The sequence below is a fragment of the Schistocerca nitens genome, chromosome 8, assembly GCF_023898315.1.
Source record: "Schistocerca nitens isolate TAMUIC-IGC-003100 chromosome 8, iqSchNite1.1, whole genome shotgun sequence".
Taxonomy (NCBI): Eukaryota; Metazoa; Arthropoda; class Insecta; order Orthoptera; family Acrididae; genus Schistocerca; species Schistocerca nitens.
The window spans coordinates 280,766,986-280,789,196 of NC_064621.1; the positions used below are offsets into that span (position 1 = coordinate 280,766,986).

The window sequence follows — 22,211 nt, forward strand, 5'->3', positions numbered from 1 at the left end:
TACCTTAGAGGATAGGTTAATGAAAGACAAAAATACGTTTATAGCATTTGTGGATCAAGAGAACACTTTTGACAATGTTGACTGGAATACTCTCTTTTGAGATTCTGAAGGTAGCAGGGGTAAAACACAAGGAATGAAACACTATTTACAATTTGTACAGAAACCAGACGCCAGATATAAGAGTGAAAGGGCATGAAAGGGAAGCAGTGGTTGAGAAGGGAGTGAAACAAGATTGTAGCCTATACCGATGTTATTCAATCCGAACATTTAACAGACGGTAAAAGAAACCAAAGAAAAATATGGGACAGGAATTATTAAAATTCAGAGAAAAGAAACAAAAACTTTAAGCTTCTCCGATGACAAAGTAATTCTGTCAGAAACAGCAAAGGACTTGGAAGAGCAGTTGAACGGAATGGACAGTGTCTTGAAAGGAGGATAAAACATGATCATCCATAGAAGCCAAACAAGAGTAATGGAACGTTGTCAATTTGGAAACGAGACACTAGAAGTGGTAGGTGAATTTTCAAATAACTGATGACGGCCGATGTATTGGAGGGAAGTATGGTGCGTGAAGATCGTAGAGGGGACCGAGATATGAAAACAGTGAGCAGATTCAGAAGAATATTGGTTGCAGTAGTCATTCGGAGGTGAAGAGGCTCTCACACGATAGAGTAGCTTGGAGAGTAGTATCAAACCAGTTATCAAATCAGCCTTAGGGCTGAAGACCACAACAACTACAAGGTACAAAATATTACGTCTTGACAATAAATAAAATAAGTGTGTGGGGCATTCAAAATTTCCCCTTTAAAGTCACTGCTGCAGTGTGTGTGTAGAATTTAGCGCGACTCTGACGCAATGTAGATGCACCGACATGTAGGCAAGGGTTTGATGACATTCGTGTCTTTTCGACGTGCATGCGGTGAATGTACGAACGTGAACTACGACGACCCTGTTGCCGAATACGTCCAAACAGGGCAAACGTGCTGTTATTCTGTTCTCGGATGCCGAAGGACAAACACGGATAGACATCCACCGGAGAATGAATAGTATGCATGGGGTAGCATGTATGTCGAAAACCACCACTGTGCAGTGGTGCGCCGAGTTCCGCGCTGGTCGCGAGCCGACGTGAGACGCACGTCAGCACATGCAAATGTCGTTCCGCAGAAGTTACGCCAATTCAACTGAGAGACTTTCTAACATCCGCCTTCCCCCCCTCCCCCCCCCCCCCCCCACAACTCCTATAGCCCTGATTTCTCCTCGTGTGATTATGGCGTGTTCGGTCTCTTAAAAAACGCCCTGAAGGGTCGGCGATTCCTGTCGTACGAGGATGACCAGCAGGTACTCACTGACTTCCTCAGGCAGCAGGACACGGTGTTTTACTAAACGCGTATCTTCAACTTGGTGCGTCGGCGGGATGATCGGCTCAATGCTCATTAGCATACCGATTCTGGATGTGCGGCTTTTTTACCGCCCCTTATTTTTCAAGCAGATAGTTATCAGAATTAACGGTCAAGAGCACGAACAATTTGGAGAAGTCTAAGGATACTAGCATGTGTAGGTCCACTTCTACAGAAATGTTAATAACGTTGCGCAAACATCTCATAGTAGGGTGTGGAGGACGAGTAACTAGTTAGTTCCGTGATTTCTGTAATACTTGTACCCCGATACTTGAAACCGTCAACTCTTTTCACATTTTTACATATATCTACGTATCTAGAAGCTCATTCGCACGAAAGCGTCTTTTAACAAGAAGAGAGAGTTTTCGGTTATATATTCTGTAGAGAAACAGAAATTGAAAATAATTTTTTTATACAGAAGGCGTCGTTAGTATTAGTGGAAACTGACACGGCTGAAAGTATGCTATTGTAGAAGCGAAGTTGTTACGGTGAAGGAAGGTCCGCAGTTTAGCCATTTGCGAAATAATGTCAAGCCTCTATTGACTTCAGTATGGAATACTCGTATTATCCTAGATGCTACAAATGTATAAGATAAAGTCTCAACCGAGTTTGGCTGAAATTTCACCCATGTCCGGTAGCCATGGAACGTAATAGATGCTTGATGGGACACAGGCACTTGTTATAGCTAGTGTCAAGATGCCACCTAACACTCTAATATCATCCAAAAAGACTAAGTGGATGGTCCACAACTTGCCCACCAAGATCCTGATCTCAGTCTTCCAGATTCTTCTTCCTGGCGCATCTCAGAACTACGGTTGAAGAACGTGAGCAGTGAATTGTAAAGACTTGTAAAGATTTACGAGTTGAGCAGAGGATATTTGAAATAATACGTATTTCACTGCTTATACGTGTACATTATTTGAAACGATCCTTCTACCCGTCTTCTCCGAGTTTCCGCGGCGTCTGCCGAAGTCTCTCACGCGGTCACGCACTCCTACCGCCGTGTTCTGGGTGAGACATATCAAGCGACGCACTGCTCTCTGACGTTTCTTGGTGGACCGGAATTATTTACATCCATCTCTGTACATATACATTTAAGCTGCATGAGGGTCACCAGCCTCACTTTGACCCAAGAGGGAGGGTTAAGATAGTCACATCTTATACAGCAATGATTGATGACCTGTCGCAAAACAATTAGTGTCAAAAGGTTCTCATATCTGACCCCTGGACTGGAAATTTAGCGCCGGTAGGCAGTTGCTACATCGACTCCAACAGGTTTATAGCATCTACTTCATGAAGAACTGGATAACAATGTAATGTTAGAAGAGGGACAACCCATACAATTACTGGAACAAATCGAATTTATTGCCTTCTTTAAGACCTCACAATGTCTGCCTCGTTGTTATCGAGCAGGTCATCAAACTAGCTTATCTCTTCATGTTATAATATGAAACAGCTATCCACTTAGCAGAAGCTCGAAATCACTCCCAATCTCACAAAAACTGGAAGTAAACGGGGGGAGTTTATAATGGTTTGAGAATCACAAAGGACACAGAACTGTGGAAATGAATCGGGTTTAAATTCTGGTGAAGCACGATTTGAAAGCAGACCACCACCAACAGATGGTTCTCAACTTCGAGGTAATCTGCATAATGCAGCTTTTAGCGCTAATGGAGGATTATTCAGGTAGTCTGATTGAAGAGACTAAACCAAAAATTGTAAATGGCAGATAGTGAAATTTCCTACGTACACTGAGGCCAAATGATCGTTTAGCTGCGATTGTTATTACAATCATACCATTACAGGTTAGTAAACTGAACGAGTTTGAAATGCTATTCCCATACTGCAAATGCACGGTGTTGTTTAACGTGCTGGATAATCGCAGACGGGAAAAATGTATTGCTTGATGGATAAGTTAATTAGTACATCAGTAGGTGAGTTTATTTCACTTTTAATCTGAATTGTGCTATTTGAATGAACAATGTTTTCATATTTGTTCTTTGAAAGTTTTTTAATAAGTAAGGCCCCCAAAATTTGTTTACAGGGGACCCCCGAAATCTTAGTTACGAAACTGTAACTTGATGTTTAAATTGAGAGCATTTAGATGGCAACTTAATCGAAAAGTTTACATTGCTAATGTTTGTGTACCAGCCAGAATACATGTGTACGAGTCAGGGCACTATCTTATACAAAAATCCGTGGTGGATTGTAAGCACACTCTTGTAAGTACCTCGCCAAGGCCTTGTTTTCGCGCCCATGTTTACTGGAAAGTTTCTCCTGCTGTGGTAGATATTTTCACACTTGACACACTTCGCTATTAATTACGATACACTCAATAAAAAAGGAATATTGCTCATATTCAACTGTTATACCGTGTGAATAATCTTTATTTACTTGGATAACTGGAAGAACAGACTTTAATGACGATTGTCACCCGTTCGAAATTAAATCAAAATAAGTTCGCTATTTGTGAATATGTTGGTACAAGCTGTGTTAGGTATTGATATACCACCTGTTAGTGACACATGAAAATGTTTGCTGGACCGAAACTTTAACCCGTATTTCTCACTTATCGCGAGCAGTCGCCTAAATCATTTTAGCTACCTGTTCGCACCTCCAGGATTGATCTCAATTTCCATACGTCACACTGTCATAGTCCCCTATATTCATCACTTAATGCTCGCACCTTTGCTTTGTATTCAAGCACGAGTGAGTGCGATATTATGAGGAAACTAGAGCCACGATACTATCGTTTTGCGTCATGGGTCTCGATTCTTCATTGCCTCGTTCTCACCGGTGGGCGTAAAGAGACTAAAGCTGCTAGCATTAAGAGATGTGTATAGGGAACTGCGGCACAGGTATACAAAAAGATTTGACATTGAAGTCTCGTTCAGGTCGGGAGACGTGAGCTGGTAGCCAAAGTGGTTAAGGCTACCGCTCGCTATAAGCGAGAACTCGACGTTCGAGTCCCGATCCTGCACAAATCTTCATATGCCACTAATAAATAGGTAGTATATCTATACCTAACACAATTGATCCCGAGAGATTTATTTCTAATGAATCTTTATTGTTTGGAGGTTGTAGCCGACGACGTTTAACAACGTGAGTGTGTGAGCTCATAGTCCTTCACCAATTTTGCAGCACGCCACAGGGCCTGGAGGACGTTTCGCGGTACCCGCACCTGCTGGCGGAGCTGATGGCGCGGGGCGGCTGGACAGAGGGCGACCTGCAGAAGCTGGCCGGCAGGAACCTCATCAGGGTCTTCCGGGAGGTGGAGCGCGTGAGTAGCCGGCCGCACGCTGCTGACACAAGGACCTTATTTTTTGTCATCAGTTCTCTGGGCGGATTGATGAAGCCTGCCGACGTTCCCTCCCTACCGTCAAACCCTGTGTCACAGAGTGACACCTACAATCAGACTGCTAAAGTATTTGTGTCGTGTACCCGGTGTTCACAAAAAGTGTCACATATTCCTACAGGAGGTAGTATTGGTGGAAACTAGAAGGAAACGTCCCTTAATTGTATGTGCGAAGACAATACCTTATGATGAGTAATGTGTAGCCTCGTATTCGATGGTATAGGCAACCACAACAGAGGTCGTAGTTAATTACCACAAAGCGCAAGTGTAGCTAGATAATAACCCTTGAGCTGTCATACAGGTAGGGCATCAGGATCGCTTCAATATCAATTCACTGGCAGGAATCATCGGTGACAGACTCACTTTACCAGATGAACATTGCTGTGTATCAGCGATTTGTACACGTTAAATTACAGAGGGGAGGGTGTTACCCTTGCAGAAAAACAAAGACTGTGCTTTAAGCTAGACACATCATGTGACAGTACCTCAATCGTCATTTCGTGGAGATGGATTGGAAATCGTGAATGAATATGTGACACTTACCCTAAGCACCCTGCATTTCTATATATAAAATTCAGAATAACGCAAAGGAAAACTGAGGAAATGTTAGATGAGGAACACTTTGGCTTTAGGAAAGGTAAAGTCACCAGCCAGGCATTCCTGGATTTCCTCTTGATAATGGAAGGAAGACTAAAGAAAAATAAAGATATGCTCAGAGGATTTCTGGACCTAGAAAAAGCGTTCGACAATGTAAATTGGGCCGAGGTGTTCGAAACTCTGAGAAAAATGACAGGAAGCTACGGGGAAAGACAAGTAATTACTAATACATTATGTGAAACAACCAAGGAGAAACAGTAAGAGCGATGGCCAAGAACGATGTGCTTAGTTTCAAAAGTATTAAGATAGCTCTTACATCTCAAACATCTAAGAAGCAATGACGACAATAAGAGAAAGGTTCTAGAGGGAGACTAAAAGTCAGAGTGAAAAGATATCAATGATATCTATCCTCAGTGAAAGTGAAGAAGAATTACAGTATGTGTTAGATAGAATGAAGAGCCAAATGAAAACTTAGTATGAATTGTAAGTAAATGGAAAAAAATGCCGAAGTAATGAGACGCACAGAAATGAGGATAAGGAGAAGCCTAACATCAGGAATGGTGGTCAGGAGGAAAACGTAGTTAAGGGATTCTGCTACTTACGCAGCAAAATAACCCATGACGGAGGAAGCTATGAGAACATGAAAAGCAAACTAGCTTAGGCAAAGAGGGTTTTCCTGGGCAAGAGAACTTTACACGTGTTACACAAAGGCGGTAAATTGATGAAGAAATTTCTTAGAATGTACGTTTTGATCATAGCATTGCAAGGGCAGTGAGAAAAGAGGAACGGAAGAGAATCGAAGCATTTGCTACAGAAGAGTATTAAAAACAGAAGGAATGAGGAGGTGCTACAGAAGAATGTTAAAAACAAAAGGAATGAGGAGGTTCTCCACAGAACTGGTGAAAAAATAGTATATGGAAAATACTGACAAGAAGAAGTGACACGATGATAGGCTATATCTTTAACTAACTGTAGGAGAATACAGAGATTGATGTACATGCGGAAAAAATTTGAGGATGCATGATGCAAGTGGTATTCTGAGAGGAAGAGTTTGGTACATAGAGGAATTCGTGGTGGGCCACATCAAACCTGTCTGAAGAGCGATGACAAACGATCAATTTCTTTTTTCTCCTACTACGGTACCAGAAACGGAAAACAATTCACCATTAACATCCTGACCGAAACATACCAAATGCATATGCACGTATTTCGATGCCAGCAGTGTTTTGGTAATAGAAAGTATAGCATTAAGCGAGCTAAATTTTATGTTTTCAGTACAGAAAAAAACAATTATTATTTGTGTAGTATTTTCCTTTATTCAGTCGTCTAGACTCAAAAACAGACGAAATGTTGTACATGAATTAGTGTATATGACTATCTCATATTATTTTAACATAAAATTTCAAATAAATTGAACAATCAGCATTATGGTGTTTGACGTGTCTGCCATCTGACGCATGGGTATTCACTCATACAGAAACCTTTAGGCACCTGCTACGGCTCTGCTATGTTATAACACCTTCCTATATTTTTGTAATTTACAATTCTAGACTCACTAAACTGTACAACACTACAAGGTACTGTGGTACTTGGTATGAGCAGCGAAACTTGAAGTCCTCGTTTGGTCTGGACTTTTAGTCCTGACACACTGAAGCGCGTCTCAGGATTCACAAGGGTTGTTCTGCCGTACCACCCAAGCTGTAAAAATTGGGAGATGGCTGTCAGAGTCACAGGGAATCCTTTCTGGTCCTCCCCGAGGCTCATCTTCTCGCTGCTCTTTTAAGGATTTTCCAGTTGGTGCTCTGTGATAGCGTGTATCGTTGTGATAATGTATGGTCTTTCCTTGGTTGTCCCTCAGCCATGTAGGCCTGCTTTCCGTGAGCTGATATTTTGATTGACAGCAAGACTTATGCTGTACACTGGTGTATTACCAAAGACCTTACAGTCATTGTCTGTAACGTCTTATCAGTTAGCACTCTCCAAGAAGATGTGGACCTCGGTGTCGAGTGGTCCATATTCTCAAATCTCTGTCGTGCATTGACTTATTTATATTCAGTAATTAGCTAGAATATCGACAATGCCGTGACAGGTAATGTATTGCGCCCATGGTCGGGAAGAAAAACGACATTCGTGATCTTTGCCTTATGCTGGGAAGGAACTGGTAGGTTCCCCTTTCTCTTTCTTCCCGGTCCCAGATTCATTGCCATTCTCTGTTAATACACGCTTTCATTTCCTCTTTTGATGTCTCAGTTGTGCTCAATATCTCACTTACCTGATCACATCCCCACATTTTGACCCGATACTGTGTACCTCCCTTTCTTTCGGCTAGGAAAAGGACTACGATACCATTAGCGCCTCATTTGCTGTTGTTCTATACGCCCCTGTGCTCACAGAAGAACCTGCGAACCTTTAATTTTGTGATCCTATGAGCTCATATGCTCACCCATACACCATAACAGGGATTCAGATTGCATTTTTGTGGTTCTCAACGCACTTAAGGTGGCTTAGAGCTTCTTTAGTCCGTTGATTCTATTTTTCGTTCACGATTTTAATGCCTCCATAGTAAACGATTTCCACGTGTCCATTAAAGTTTAGATTTATGTCAAAGTTTATACAGGATCACGTGAGTTCTTATTTTCTCTTAACAGCGTGTTCTCTTATTCCCAATTTTCGGCTTTTTCGTCGTTTATTACGTTTATTTTACTAACAAATAAACTGTTCTATGTGCTTCGATATTTAATTTATTTGCCTATGAACCAATTTCTAAGTGTTTCAAGAGCTGCCTTACTATTTCCTCTATTTTACTCTTGTTTTGATAGATACTATAATAGCATATCTCTAGTGCGAATGTGTCAAAAATACGGCTTGCGGGTCGCGTCTGGTCCGCGGAGGGATTTCGTCCGACCTGCGCTTGAGCGAAATATTTGGAACGTAGCTCGCAATTATTCCTCCTCTTTTAACTCTTGAGAGGCAAGTAGAAGAATTGCCTTAATTAGTTCATAAGTAACAGAGATTCTACCAGGAGAGCAATACAAGCAGTTGATTGAGGGTTCCTGACTGCGTTTGCTGTGTTGTTAACTCAAGTTTCATTTCTTTCGAATATGTGTGTAATACGTACTCTGGAACTAAAAAGTGAAAATAGGATAGTGAATGTCGTGTCTTCAGTACAATATGAGTCGTGAACTACTTCGTTACAGGGAAAGACAGCAAACCAATGAGTGTTATCTGTAATGAAGTGATTGTTTTTCTTAAGGAATACAACATTCGTCACCACTACGAAAGAAATCATGGTCCACAGCATGACTTCAAAAAAAGGATCGAGACAGTTCCAAACAATTTGGCAGTGTATAAAAAACGACTGACAATGTAAAGTCCCTCACAAATAATGCCATACACTATAGGGAAGATAATACACGATAAGAACAGGTTGAAAAAAATATGAGAGGGCATGCTGCAAGGTAGTGCCTCCGAATTTCTTATGTAAAGCTTTAAGGCTTTCGAAATAAAATGAGGGTTATTAACATTCTACATTTCTCTATGTCTACATATTTGCAGTCCTCTGTCACTAGAGGTCTCCGAACTGTAGTGTGTCACAAGGCGATGTGTAACGTAACTATGGTGGTGCGTGAGGAACAGAGTGCTGTAAAACAGTTTCGAATTCGAAGAGTTCGTTCACACATACAACACGCTCCCCTTCAGCGTGACATGCTAGACGACAAATAAAAATGCTGCAACATCTTCAATAATCCGACGCCATTCGGTTCACTGTCATCGATCATCTACATCTACATTTACAAAGATAGTCTGCAAGCCACAGTATGCTGCATCGCGCAGGGTCCCTGTACCGCTCCTTGTCATTTCCCCTTCTGTTACACTCGCAAATACGAGGTGCATTCAAGTTCTAAGGCCTCCGATTTTTTTTCTCCGGACTGGAAAGCGATAGAAACATGCACATTGTTTTAGAATGAGGCCACGTTCATTGTCAATACGTCCCAGAGATGGCAGCACCGTACGGCAGATGGAAGTTTACCGCGAGCGGCGAGAATGAGAACTGTTTTAAATACTTAAAATGACGACGTTTTCCTTACTTGAACATCGTGCAGTCATTCGTTTTCTGAATTTGCGTGGTGTGAAACCAATTGAAATTCATCGACAGTTGAAGGAGACATGTGGTGATGGAGTTATGGATGTGTCGAAAGTGCGTTCGTGGGTGCGACAGTTTAATGAAGGCAGAACATCGTGTGACAACAAACCGAAACAACCTCGGGTTCGCACAAGCCGGTCTGACGACATGATCGAGAAAGTGGAGAGAACTGTTTTGGGGGATCGCCGAATGACTGTTGAACAGATCGCCTCCAGAGTTGGCATTTCTGTGGGTTCTGTGCACACAATCCTGCACGACGGCCTGAAAATGCGAAAAGTCTCATCCAGGTGGGTGCCACGAATGCTGACGGACGACCACATGGCTGCCCGTGTGGCATGTTGCCAAGCAATGTTGACGCGCTACGACAGCATGAATGGAACTTTCTTTTCGTCGGTTGTGACAATGGATGAGATGTGGATGCCATTTTTCAATCCAGAAACAAAGCGCCAGTCAGCTCAATGGAAGCACACAGATTCACCGCCACCAAAAAAATTTCGGGTAACCGCCAGTGCTGAAAAAATGATGGTGTCCATGTTCTGGGACAGTGAGGGCGTAATCCTTACCCGTTGCGTTCCAAAGGGCACTACGGTAACAGGTGCATCCTACGAAAATGTTTTGAAGAACAAATTCCTTCCTGCACTGCAACAAAAACGTCCGGGAAGGGCTGCGCGTGTGCCGTTTCACCAAGACAACGCACCCGCACATCGAGCTATCGTTACGCAACAGTTTCTTCGTGATAACAACTTTGAAGTGATTCCTCATGCTCCCTACTCACCTGACCTGGCTCCTAGTGACTTTTGGCTTTTTCCAACAATGAAAGACACTCTCCGTGGCCGCATATTCACCAGCCGTGCTCTTATTGCCTCAGCGATTTTCCAGTGGTCAAAACAGACTCCTAAAGAAGCCTTCGCCGCTGCCATGGAATCATGGCGTTAGCGATGTGAAAAATGTGTACGTCTGCAGGGCGATTACGTCGAGAAGACACGCCAGTTTCGTCGATTTCGGGTGAGTAGTTAGTTAGAAAAAAAAATCGGAGGCCTTAGAACTTGAATGCACCTCGTAGAGCGAGTGAAAAACAACTGTATGAACGCCTTCGAAAGAGCCCTAATTTTTTGTGTCTTATCTTTGTGATCCTGACACGCCATGTATATTGGCGGCAGTAAAATCGATCGGCAGTCAGCTTCAAATGCCGTTTCTCTAAATTTCCTCAGTAGTGTTTCTCGAAAGGAACGTCGCCTTCCCTCCAGGGATCCCCATTTGAGTTTCCGAAACTTCTCAGTAATAGTTAAGTGTTGTTCGAAACCACCGGTAACAAATCTAGCAGCCCGCCTCTGAACTCCTTTGATGTCTTCCTTCAATCCCATCTGGTACTGATCCCAAACACTCGAGCAATACTCAAGAACAGGTCGCACAAGCGTCCAATAATCGGTCTCCTTTACAGGTTAACCACTCTTTCTTAAAATTTTCGCAGTAAATCAGAGTCGACCATTTGCCTTCCCTACCGCAGTTTTAGCATGCTCGTTCTACAGCCAATGTTACACCCATATATGTAAACGGCTTGACAGTGTCAAGCAGAACACTAACAATACTGTTTCTGAACATTACAGGTTTTGTCTTCTTTCCTACCCGCATTAACTTGCAGTTTTCCACATTTACAGCTAGCTACCATTCATCACAAGAACTGAAAATTTTATCTAAGTCGTCTTTTATCTTTCTGCAGTCACTCATCTTCGTCGCCTTACCGTACACCACGGCGTCATCAGCAAAAAACAGCAGACTTCTGCCCATCGTGTTCGCCAAGTCATTTATGGATATAGAGAACAACAGTGGTCCTATTATACCTCCCTGTGGCATGCCTCACAATACCCTTGTCTCTAATGAACACTCGCCGTCGAGTAATCTTTCTGAAACCGAACTGGGACTCTATTCGGACCTGGTCATTTATTTGTTTTCAAATCTTTCAGTTGATTCTATACGCCAGATATGCTTGTTTCTATCTCGTACCCACAGGACGCTATCAAATAGTCAAATGATGGTATGTTTGTACAGTACTCCTGTGTGAGCAATTTCTTGGACGTAAAATTTAAAACTTCGTCTTTCACTTTGCTGTCTTCAATTGCAGCATCAGACACGGCAACAAGGTAGTGAATGGAAGCCTGAGACCCACTTAGAGATTTTACATACGACCAGAATTTAATCGGGATCTCTGCCATATGCTTTGCTAAGGTGCGACGGTGGTAGTTGTTGTACGCTTCGCGCATAGATCTTTCCGCAGACGCACTAATCTCCACAAACGTTCGCTTTCGTTATCTGTGCGTCCCCTTTTTGAACCCAGAGGCCGGCCGCGGTGGCCGTGCGGTTCTAGGAGCTGCAGTCCGGAACCGCGGGACTGCTACCGTCGCAGGCTCGAATCCTGCCTCGGGCATGGATGTGTTTAATGTCCTGAGGTTAGTTACGTTTGAGTAGTTCTAAGTTCTAGGGGACTGATGACCTAAGATGTTAAGTCCCATAGTGCTCACAGCCATTTGAACTGTTTAAACCTAGAGTGCAACAGCCTCTGCTTTCTTAGTATGCGGCGAATTTCGTTGTTAAAGGGAGTTACAAGGGAAATTTTTTTGTCACATTTTCGGATTTTTACCTCATTATATACTTCGCAGTTTTACGAAAAAAATGATATATATATATATATATATATATATATATATATATATATATATATATATATAATTTATAAACTCACATGCGAAGTATTTTATTTTTTTAAATATAATCTACACCGGTTGAAAATGATAAAATTTTTACGTACATGACTCTAAGATCTAATAAAATTGGTAATATTTTATGTAGAAGGCTGGGATTTGCAGTGTTATACGGGTTAAATTACATGTTTGTATTGGTAGCACTGGCAAAAACCGTATCGTTTCACAGTGTAAACACGTGTTGCATGTCGAAGTGCTAACGTTTTCCTGAGGAAACGTGACGAATAGATTGGGAAAGCTCTCAAAAGGTAAAGTATGACATGAAAACGAAATTTTTTAAGAACGTGGGTATCGTGGTAATAGATTTTCGAATAAAGGGAAATATTGTGTTCAACATATTGCGTGTGAAGTTACTGACAAAGAAATACAGGCAAACTCGTCAGTATCTAGAGAAACACGCATTAGTTCTTCGAAGATTAAAATAAAACGTTGTGATACACAGTTTTCTCAAGACGAAAGTGATGTAAATGGTAATTTAGGTTATATACTGATAGATTTACACATCCAAACAATGTGAATGTGTGTGTTGTGAAATATGTGGAGGGCCAGTTAGTTTACATGAAGACAGTAAGGTATCAAATGGACTAGCCAGGAAACTTATTATTAATTTTCCGGTTGTAAATATACTCATTCATTTTGGAATTCTGATAATTGTACAGATAGTTATTTAGAAGTAAATGTTAGGTGGCTTTAAGCTTGAGAGCTAGTGGCAAAGGACACACTGCAGCAGAAAGGATGTGTGCCGTAATGAATATGCCATATCCACCTTGTAAAATCGACAAGTATGCAGGATTTATTGGAGCTGCTATGAAATCTGTTGCATGTGAGTCAATGAAGAGTGTTGCAAACGAAGCTGTTGAAGTAAATGATGATATGACTGACATACCAGTAGCTTTTGATGGCACTTGGCAGAAGCGCGCCTACAGTTCTAAGAATTTTGTTGCTACGCTGACAAGTGTAGATAGTGGAAAGGTAATTGATTTACAGATTTTAACCAAACATTGTTACAAGTGTAAATCAGGGAATGAAGAAGGGCATATCTGTGAAAGAAATTATGAAGGAACAAGTGGTGGTATGGAGGTCTCTGCAGCTATTGAAATTTTTAGTCGATATGTGAAAGGCAGGGGAGTGTGTTACACTAAGTTCTTAGGTGATGAAGACTGAAAAGCATATAACAGTGTATTAGCCGCTCTGCCTTACGGCGAGAAGATTATCACAAAACTGGAATATGTTGGTCATGTCCAGAAGAGGATGGTCACCAGGTTTAGGAAGTTGAAACAAAGTTTGAGAGACAAGAAAGAGGCAGTCTGACAGACAAAATGATAGATCAACTACAGCAGTATTATGGAATGGCCATTAGAAATAATGCTGAGGATTTGCTGAAAATGAAGCAGGCAGTATGGGCTACCTTCTTCCATAGACTGTCAACTGATGACGACCCAGTACACTACCTTTGCCCGCCTGGACCTGATTCATAGTGCAATTACTGCAATGCCCAGTACTTAAATAGTTCATACAGCCATAAACATTCCATCCCAGCAGCTGTCATGGATATCATAAAACCTATATACAGAAGCCTGGCAAATCCTGAATTACTGAAGAAGTGTTTGCATGCTCAGACTCAAAATTCCAGTGAGTCGTTCAATAATCTTATATAGACTCGCTTACCAAAAATGTTTTTGTTTGAACGAAGACACTGAAAAGGGGGGGGGGGGGCAGTGATGCTGTTATTGCTTTTAATGATGGCAACATTGGCAGGGTGAAAGTACTACAGCATATGGGAATTAATCCTGGAGCAAACTTCATCAGAGAACTTGAGCAGATGGACAATGTTCGCATTAATTAAGCAGAGTATGCAGCACACTTGGCCACTAATGAGTCCAGAAAGAAGAGAAGAATAAAATACTTGGAAAAAAATCAAGAGGATGATATACAGTACGGTGTAGGGTGCTCTGAGTGACAGAAAATAAAAAAAAAAGTCAAGCATATATTGACTTACAGTATCTTGAAACTTTAGAAGCTGTTCCTGCAAATTTACATTTTCTGCTGAATTTTTCCCTAAATCTCAGAAACCACTTCGAGTAGAGTATTTCAGTTTTGAGGGAGTATTAACATAGATATCCCGAGTCTACTGAACTAAAAGAGGAACATGATGTTATGCATATTAAAATTATTTAGGCTAACGTACAAAAAAGTACAAAAAATTTTAACTTTGTAATTTAAAATTTGTATTTCCGAAAGCTGTGGCTGAAATGCAATTATTGTAGTTCAGTAGACTCAGGCATAAGTTTAATGTCCTGTAAAAGTTTCACTTTAATGGCTACAGTGGTTCCTGAAATACAGGAAAACCAACTCACTAAATTTACATTGTCGGGATAGGGAGTTCCAACGCCTCTTAAAACCATGGTGGATCTTTTTCGTCCTTTATCCACATATTAGACACGTAACTATTCAGACCATAATTCCTCTACATCTGTCTTACTGACACTAAGTGATGCCAATTTACTGTGTAGGTGAGATGTTAATAACTGCACATCTGCTCTATCTAGCTGAAACACTCTCCTAATCATAATTGCTATAATGACGTCATGATCACTAATCCCTGTTTCTATACTACACATAATCAATAAGGTTTGGCCTATTTGTAACTCAAGGTTTAAGATATTTCCATTGCGTGTGGGCAGCCGAGCTAGCTGCTCAAAACAATTTTCATAAAACGTGTTCAAAAGTATTTCGCTTTGACTGTCTGTCTTTAGCCCCTCAGTGAATCCATAGACGTCCCAGTCTGTACTCGGCTGGTTAAAGTCGCCTGTAACTAGTGTTACAAGATCTGGGTAATTACCCGCTGTTGACAGTAGAGTTCCCTTCGAACGAATTTATAACTGCAACAGCGGAATCAGGTGGCCGGTGAAAATATCCAACAATTACTTTAGTTTCACGTACACCTGATATACGCAACTAGACGACTTCATTGTCGCACTCAACTTCGACCTCAATAGAGGCAATATTTTTATCAACTGCAATACAAACTCCACCTCCTATGGCCCCTAATCTGTCTTTCCGATATACGTTTCACGACTCGCTCAATATCTCAGAGCTTTCCACTTATGGTTTCAGCCAACTCTTGGTCTCAAGAATAATTTGAGTGCGAGAATTTTCTTGGAGGGCAGTAAATTCGGGATCTTTATTACGAATACTTCGAGAGTTTATGATAGATTCGAGACAGTCGACGTTTGAATTCCCTTGCTGTGAATCATCTGCCGAGTGTTCATTAGAACACTTTAAACTACCGCTTAGCCTACAAATCCTCATGTGCCCTCCACAAGTTCTCTACTACTAGAGTAGCTGCTTCCTTTGTTAGTGCACCCCTGACCTTTCAGGGGGAGTCCTACAAATTCCCACACGATAACTCATGTCTAGAAATTTTCAGAGATGAAGCCTTTGGGTGAGACCGTCCACTCGGCTCCAAACCAAAGGACCCCGATCAAATCTGGGAACGATGATGCAAATTGCGAGTTCTGCTTTCAACCCGCGCGCGAGACCAGCAGTCTCCACCACCTCTTCCAGCCGCCTGTACGAACTGAGGATGGCGTCAGGACCCATGCGTCAGGCGTCATTGGTTGCGACGTGAGCCGCAACTTGCACACGTCTGCACCCTCCACGTTCCATAGCCACGGGCAAGGCCGCCTCCTCGGGTGAGGCCCCCCGACAGGCATACCGAGTGCGCATTGGCATTCTTTCCAGTCCTGAGCGCTACCTGTCTAAGGAGTTCCACAACGCGCCTAAAACTGGATCTCCCAATAACCCAATAACCAGTAAACTCCCCACCCTGTGTGCCTACTCGGACCCTGCTGGAGGAGCGGCCACCTGACCAATAGCGGGAGGAATGGGCGAGGCAAAGCGGCCGGTATCAACTTTGGCTCTCCACCTCTAGACGCGGACGCGTTACCAGCCGCCACTCACCCTGCTGTGAGCGCGGGTCAACCACGTCTCGTGCACTAAGAGGTGCCTCGGAAGCAGAGCCTGTGGGAAAAACAAGTGACACCAGAAGTGTCTCATGCGACGTGCCAGATTCTCCGCCACCCGTACACACCGAGGCAGCATCCTGAAGGCGATTGACTATAGGCAACAGCACGTTCAGCTGTTGGCAAACTGCGGTCAGCTGCTCCTGCGTCCGCACGCAGCATGCACACATCATGTCCATCCGAACAATACTAAGTGAACTACAGAGGCAGACAGTCCTATATATGCAACTTGCTGCCCTCCTGATTGTCACCAATGGACGCTGATGCGTTAGAGCTACGTAGCTGGCTATTCTGTGAGCAACTATTGCGCTAAAAACTGAATGAATTTACGGTTACAAAAACGTGAGATTAATCGTCTTAAATAGAGAAACGAAATTTAATAAATACACTTCGTTGAAAACACAGAAAAAGATAAGCACCTAACTTTCCGCTCTGTAGACGCTCTCATACCACAGCCGAGACCTGGAGCCTGACTGAATTACTAAACAACACTGACGACGAACACATATCTCCCAACAAACCTACTAAACAAACTGACGGTTTCTTTCAAAACAAAACAAATGTGCAACTAAAGCGCTAAATTACACTTAGACGGTCCCGACTTGGACCTATCCGCTTTTCAGCCGTTTCGAAAACTCAGATGTTTAAGACCATACATCGAATGAAACTGACAACAGAAACTAGAGACGTCAACAGAAAGGTGATACATAATTAGTGACTCTCTACAAAGTGCATACTCATGAAGAACGCAACCCATTGTCAGGGTTTTGATAATATTACTGGCTTTACATTCTCAGTTGAGTCTTTCAAAGAAATCTTAAAGCATGCCACACTTATTTCTCCTCCCTCCCCTCCCCACCCCCACCCCTCCCCACGCCCAGCCGCAACAAATGTTAGCCATTGAGAGGTATCCCTACCTGTTGTTGTAATATGTAAGGAAATCTGATTGTTTCGTTCCTTAATAACTTCGAAAACTTTGTCCATACCTCTAAAAACAACCGGTACTGAGTAGCATCAGAGACGTCTGTACGTTCGCCAAAAACTATTAAGTACCTAGCAAATTTTGAAGCAGCAGTATCTTCAATTCACTGAGCCACTGCATTTTCTGAAAGAGCAACTGCTTACCATTGTTTGGATTTTTCAGGAAACTTCTTCAGCTGTAGTTAAAATGCGCCTCTTTACGTGATCACCGTCACTTAATGGCTTGCCTTGTTTGCCGATGTCATTGGCCATTCGTGAATGGCTACACTTTCTCGAAACGTTTCCTAACCATCAGAACCGCCTCTATGGTGCATATACATTTTCTAAAGCAAACCTGATGCAAAGAAAGTAGATCAAGAATGTTGTTTTCTGTTTCTCAGATTACAGATACAGTACGTTATTTAACCGTAGTAGTTGCTAAGAAATTTTGCCACCTGTCCGCTGTTTCAGGTGCGGGACGAGCTGGCAGCAGCGGGCGAGCAGCCAATCGACGACCGGATTCCTGAGGAGGACATAGTGGGCCGGACCTACTGCCGCATGCCGGCGACCTGACACAGCGGGTGCGAGGCCAAGGCGTCCGCCTACGTAACGGAGCCCGTCGTATAGCGGAGCGGTGCTGCGCGGGACAGCATGTCGCAGGGGCGCCACTGGACGTCAGTCAGACGTTGCGTGTGCAACTGAAACGTGTGATCGATCACATTGTTGAACGGTTTCGTTGTTATACGGAATTGCATACAAGTAATCTTCGAAAGAGTTTGCGTCACTAAAGCGTTATCAGCAGGCTCATTCAGCCATCACAACGATATACACGACGAATCACCGATATGAACAAGTAGTTTTTCATTTTGTCGTGAATCGGTTAAATTGAGCAACAGTCGCTACAAAACTGTATCTCAACATGAGCACTATGCCAGTCGTGCAAATGACGTTTCTTGTTTTTTTTAAATAAATGATTGAATCATTCTAGGAGATATTCACATCTAACAAAATTCTGGTACGGTATAATCTGTTACAAAAGTATATATCCGAAAATTTTAAGAAAACGAAGAAATTGAAGATAACATTTCCTGGAGAAGTTAAGGGCTGATTGGCTATGAGCTGTGGTCCTAACCTTTGACGAAAAATGTGGGAAAATTTTCAGAAATTTCCTTTCTTTAGTTTTGTTTGTCGCTTCAACTTGAGATAAAGCTATTACGTAACAAATAACGGCACTGTTCTAGTTCTTCATTAAGATTACAAGTTGATTTGGCTACCTCAGATTTTCATATTAAAAAAAATCGTTCAGTACATCTTTTTGTGAATGGATCGTCACTCTGCCGGCATCATAAAAATAGAAACAATTTGTTCTACGTAAAGTTTAGTAGCAGCGGCGAACTTCATTGCGTCACATAATACGTGAACGTAACGAGACTTTTACAAAGAACAACATTTTGTTCTATGGGACCATTTACTACATCAGAGGGTGAAATCTTATAATGACACTAGAGATGCAGCAAACAATGTTTTTCACAATATAATGCGTTCTCGTTGTGCCATTATCAAACATGGAGTGTTGTTTCAGCCATATCGCTGCCGCTGTCACGTCTCTGATGTTTTATATTATGTGGGTGACACTGGTTTCGAAGACAACATGCAAGGAAATCTGCTAGTGTTTCATAGCATACGTACATTTGTCAGACTTAATGTGCAGTTGTAATTTGGGCTGTAATTATAGAAACTCATAAGGGATCATTAAAGAGATTGTTGACACTAGTTCCTTGTCTGCGTCGTCAATGGTGTCCCAAAAATAGCCCAACTTCTTAATTTGCTTACAAAAACTTATGTGGAAATGATTATTTAGATGTATCTCATTCTAAAGTAAAGCGTTTTCCACAACTTTCGAAGATAATTCAAGATCCTGTTGTTTCTGATTTTAATCATCCCAAGATTTGCTAAATTATCCGTAAACATTAAAAGAGGGTACACAAATCTGTATTCATATACTGCGATGTTATTTTGTAAACGTTGTTAGTTAGATACTTTCATTATCTCTCATTCCAATCACACAAATCGGGCGCAATCAAATTTGAGAGACACGTTAAGTTGATTACAATTTCATAACTGCCAATAATGCTCTTTGTAAAATAGTTTAAAAGTAACGTGTTTCGTCGCACACTTCTCATTCTCTCTATATGTCCAGCAAACAATTAAGATATTCTCGTCACTTTAAGTGTATGATAGGCTCTAGTAACTGAGTTACTTGTGTCTTAAACCGGAGCAGTTTCAGATCCTCTTTCAGAATAAGTTACCGTCGTCTTTTGGGGACGTTTGGTTGTGACATGTTATTTACTTAACTGCGCAGACATAAACAGAATTATTTCAACGACAGTTATACACTCAGTAAACCTAAGAGCAACGCGGATGACCATACGATTCTGGGTTTCAGTTCGAAGCTGCATTTTCAAATGCATTTAGTCAGGATCATTAAGTTGAACAGAATTTACTCGTACCTTGCTTACTGTCTCCCAATTTTTTTTTTTTTTAATCTAAGGCAGCTCCAGTTCTCCGTACCATCGTGTCCCCTATCGTGAGGTTTTAAAGTCAGGCAGTAAGTGGATATCGTAAAAAGTTCATCGAACCTAACCTAAAGGCGTTAAGCGAACGAAACTCAAAAGTTATGTAGTTATTGGAACACTCATTTTAAAATTGGTAACGTCATTATAAATGTTCCTCGCTAAATTTAAATTATCCTTCTTGTGCAATAATGATGTATGACCGCTGGCATTCGAAAATAATGTGCTGTATCTTCATGGAATTGAAGGTTACTAGCCGGTGTCAAAAGCGAGGAAGTGAATATAGACATTTATCGTTTTCAGTTAAAAATAAAGACAGTTGATCTATTGAGAACCTGATGGTCGTCAAGGCCTCTAAGTTGACACAGAGATATATGTAAAATTATCTTTATGAGAAAATGTATTTATTGATTGTAAAGAATGTCTGTAATAAATTATTTTGTAACACAGAATGTGAGCACAATGTTTCTATTTCCACTGATCCTATCCACAAACAAATTTGTTTCCTAATTTGTAACAATATCGCCACAACACATATCAGTGATAAAATTTTAATTGGTTGTCACATGTTGTTATACATCCGATGAAGTGTGGAAAGTTTCATGAAAATATTCTTGCCACTATAGCTTGACAAGTGTCTGTTTACGGTATCGTATGTCGATTGTCATATTTGATGCTTGTGTGCACATGGATAAGACTCACGTACAAGATACTGGTCACAAACGTGGTAGAAGCATACACGCCCGCACGAAAGTAGCCGAAATTCACCAAAAGTCATCGTCCTTGCACTTTGAAGCTGTTAGTTAAATTTAATTCTCTGGATTCCGCCTTTATTCTCCCTTCAGTTTCTTGTTTTCATCATTTCTGTTATTTACTTCAACCACCAGATATTTACACACCACTGCTTCTTCAGGCACGTGGTCATATAGCTGTATGGTGTCCAGACTTTTTGCCTTGTTGTTTCTTTCCACCATAATGAATTTTGTTTGATTGCCATTTACCTTTACTCGAAGTACCTTTGCATTTTGAAACAGCTATTTTGCGAGTATTGTCAGGAGATCTAGATTTTCAGCGGTTAATGCTAAATCCACTGCAACGGCCAGTACATCCAGTTTTATTCCCATGCTAATCTCCGTCCTCTGCTTCATTTGATGCAGCCAGTGCTCCCTGTGTTATGAAGATATTCCATCTTCTTGTGTGTCACGTGTTTTATGTCAAAAGCCATCGAATATTCTCCATCCAATTTCATTACCCCTTTTGAGCCTTTCAGTGTAACTTCGCAATATTCGTAATCAATTTTGGTATTTCGGACTTACGCATTTTCTCCCACAACTTTTTTCGTTTATGCTATGGCAGGTTTTCTTAAAATCAACTAATAATACTGCCATTTATTTGTTCTATTCCCAAATATTTCTGCATGGCTTCTTCTGGTACACATATCTGATCAGTGGTGATTCTTCTCATACCCCACTTATAATCTGTTATACCTTTTAAATAATTTTCCAGTCTTTTCCGGGGAAAATGTCCGCGTCTTTCACCCAAACAGCATTCATTCTTCATTCCAAATGTTTGTCACGAGTTTGTGTACTTGTTTCGCAGTTGCATTTCCTTCCTTATGAAGTAGTTCAGCTTCCTGGAGCTTTGTTGGTTTATTAATATTCTGATTGCGCCTTCTATCTGTTAGAAAGGTGCAACAAAGGATTCTGCAATGTGATATTTATGTTGGTCTTCCATTTCTGTACTCATCTTCAACATTTAAAAGCACTTCAAAACTTCCTTTCGAATTTCCATATCTGTTATTCTTTCCAAACCGGCATTCATATTTTAACTTGTCATGCATCCGTAGTCCGTATCCTTTCCTGAAGAAGCTAAGTGGCCTGTAAAAATCTTATCATTCCCTGGAGTTTTGCGTTGTGTTGTTTTTACTAGACTTTCGGCATTCTCTCCCTTTTCCTTCCGAGAAGATTTTTGGTTACATTATCAGCATTTTCATACGCTGCTTTGGTTACATCGGAATCTTCATGTACGTGTTTTTCCTTTCCTATTCTTCCTCTTTTCGTATTTGTTTATATTCTTCAGAGAACCAAGCATTTCTCTTGTTTTTTTCCGTTTTCAATGCACCTCTGCTGCTGCTTCCATGCTTGTTTTTATCATTTCCCATTGGCCTTCGTCGGACAGTGTGGCCGAGTGGTTCTAGGCGCTTCAGTCTGGAACCAAGCGATCGCTACAGTTGCAGGTTCGAATCCTGCCTCGGGCGTGGATGTGTGTGGTGTCCTTAGGTTAGTTAGGTTTAAGTATTTATAGGTTCTATGGGACTGATGACCTCAGATGTTGAGTCCCGTAGTGCTCGGGTCCATTTGAACCCACTGGCCTTCAATATCGAAGTTGTCTTTCATTGTTA

The 22,211-nt window shown here is 41.5% G+C and overlaps 1 protein-coding gene across 1 annotated transcript in view; it reads left to right on the top strand.

The window, feature by feature from the left end:
* LOC126199523 (dipeptidase 1-like) overlaps positions 1-20,134 on the top strand; it is a gene marked incomplete at its 5' end in the record, with an annotated part of 104,052 nt that extends 83,918 nt beyond the window's left edge. Inside the window, 2 exons of the mRNA XM_049936445.1 lie at positions 4,539-4,677; positions 17,709-20,134. Coding sequence (XP_049792402.1) covers positions 4,539-4,677; positions 17,709-17,810 — 241 coding nt within the window. The remainder of the gene's footprint in view (positions 1-4,538; positions 4,678-17,708) is intronic.
* Between the last annotated feature and the right edge of the window lie 2,077 nt (positions 20,135-22,211).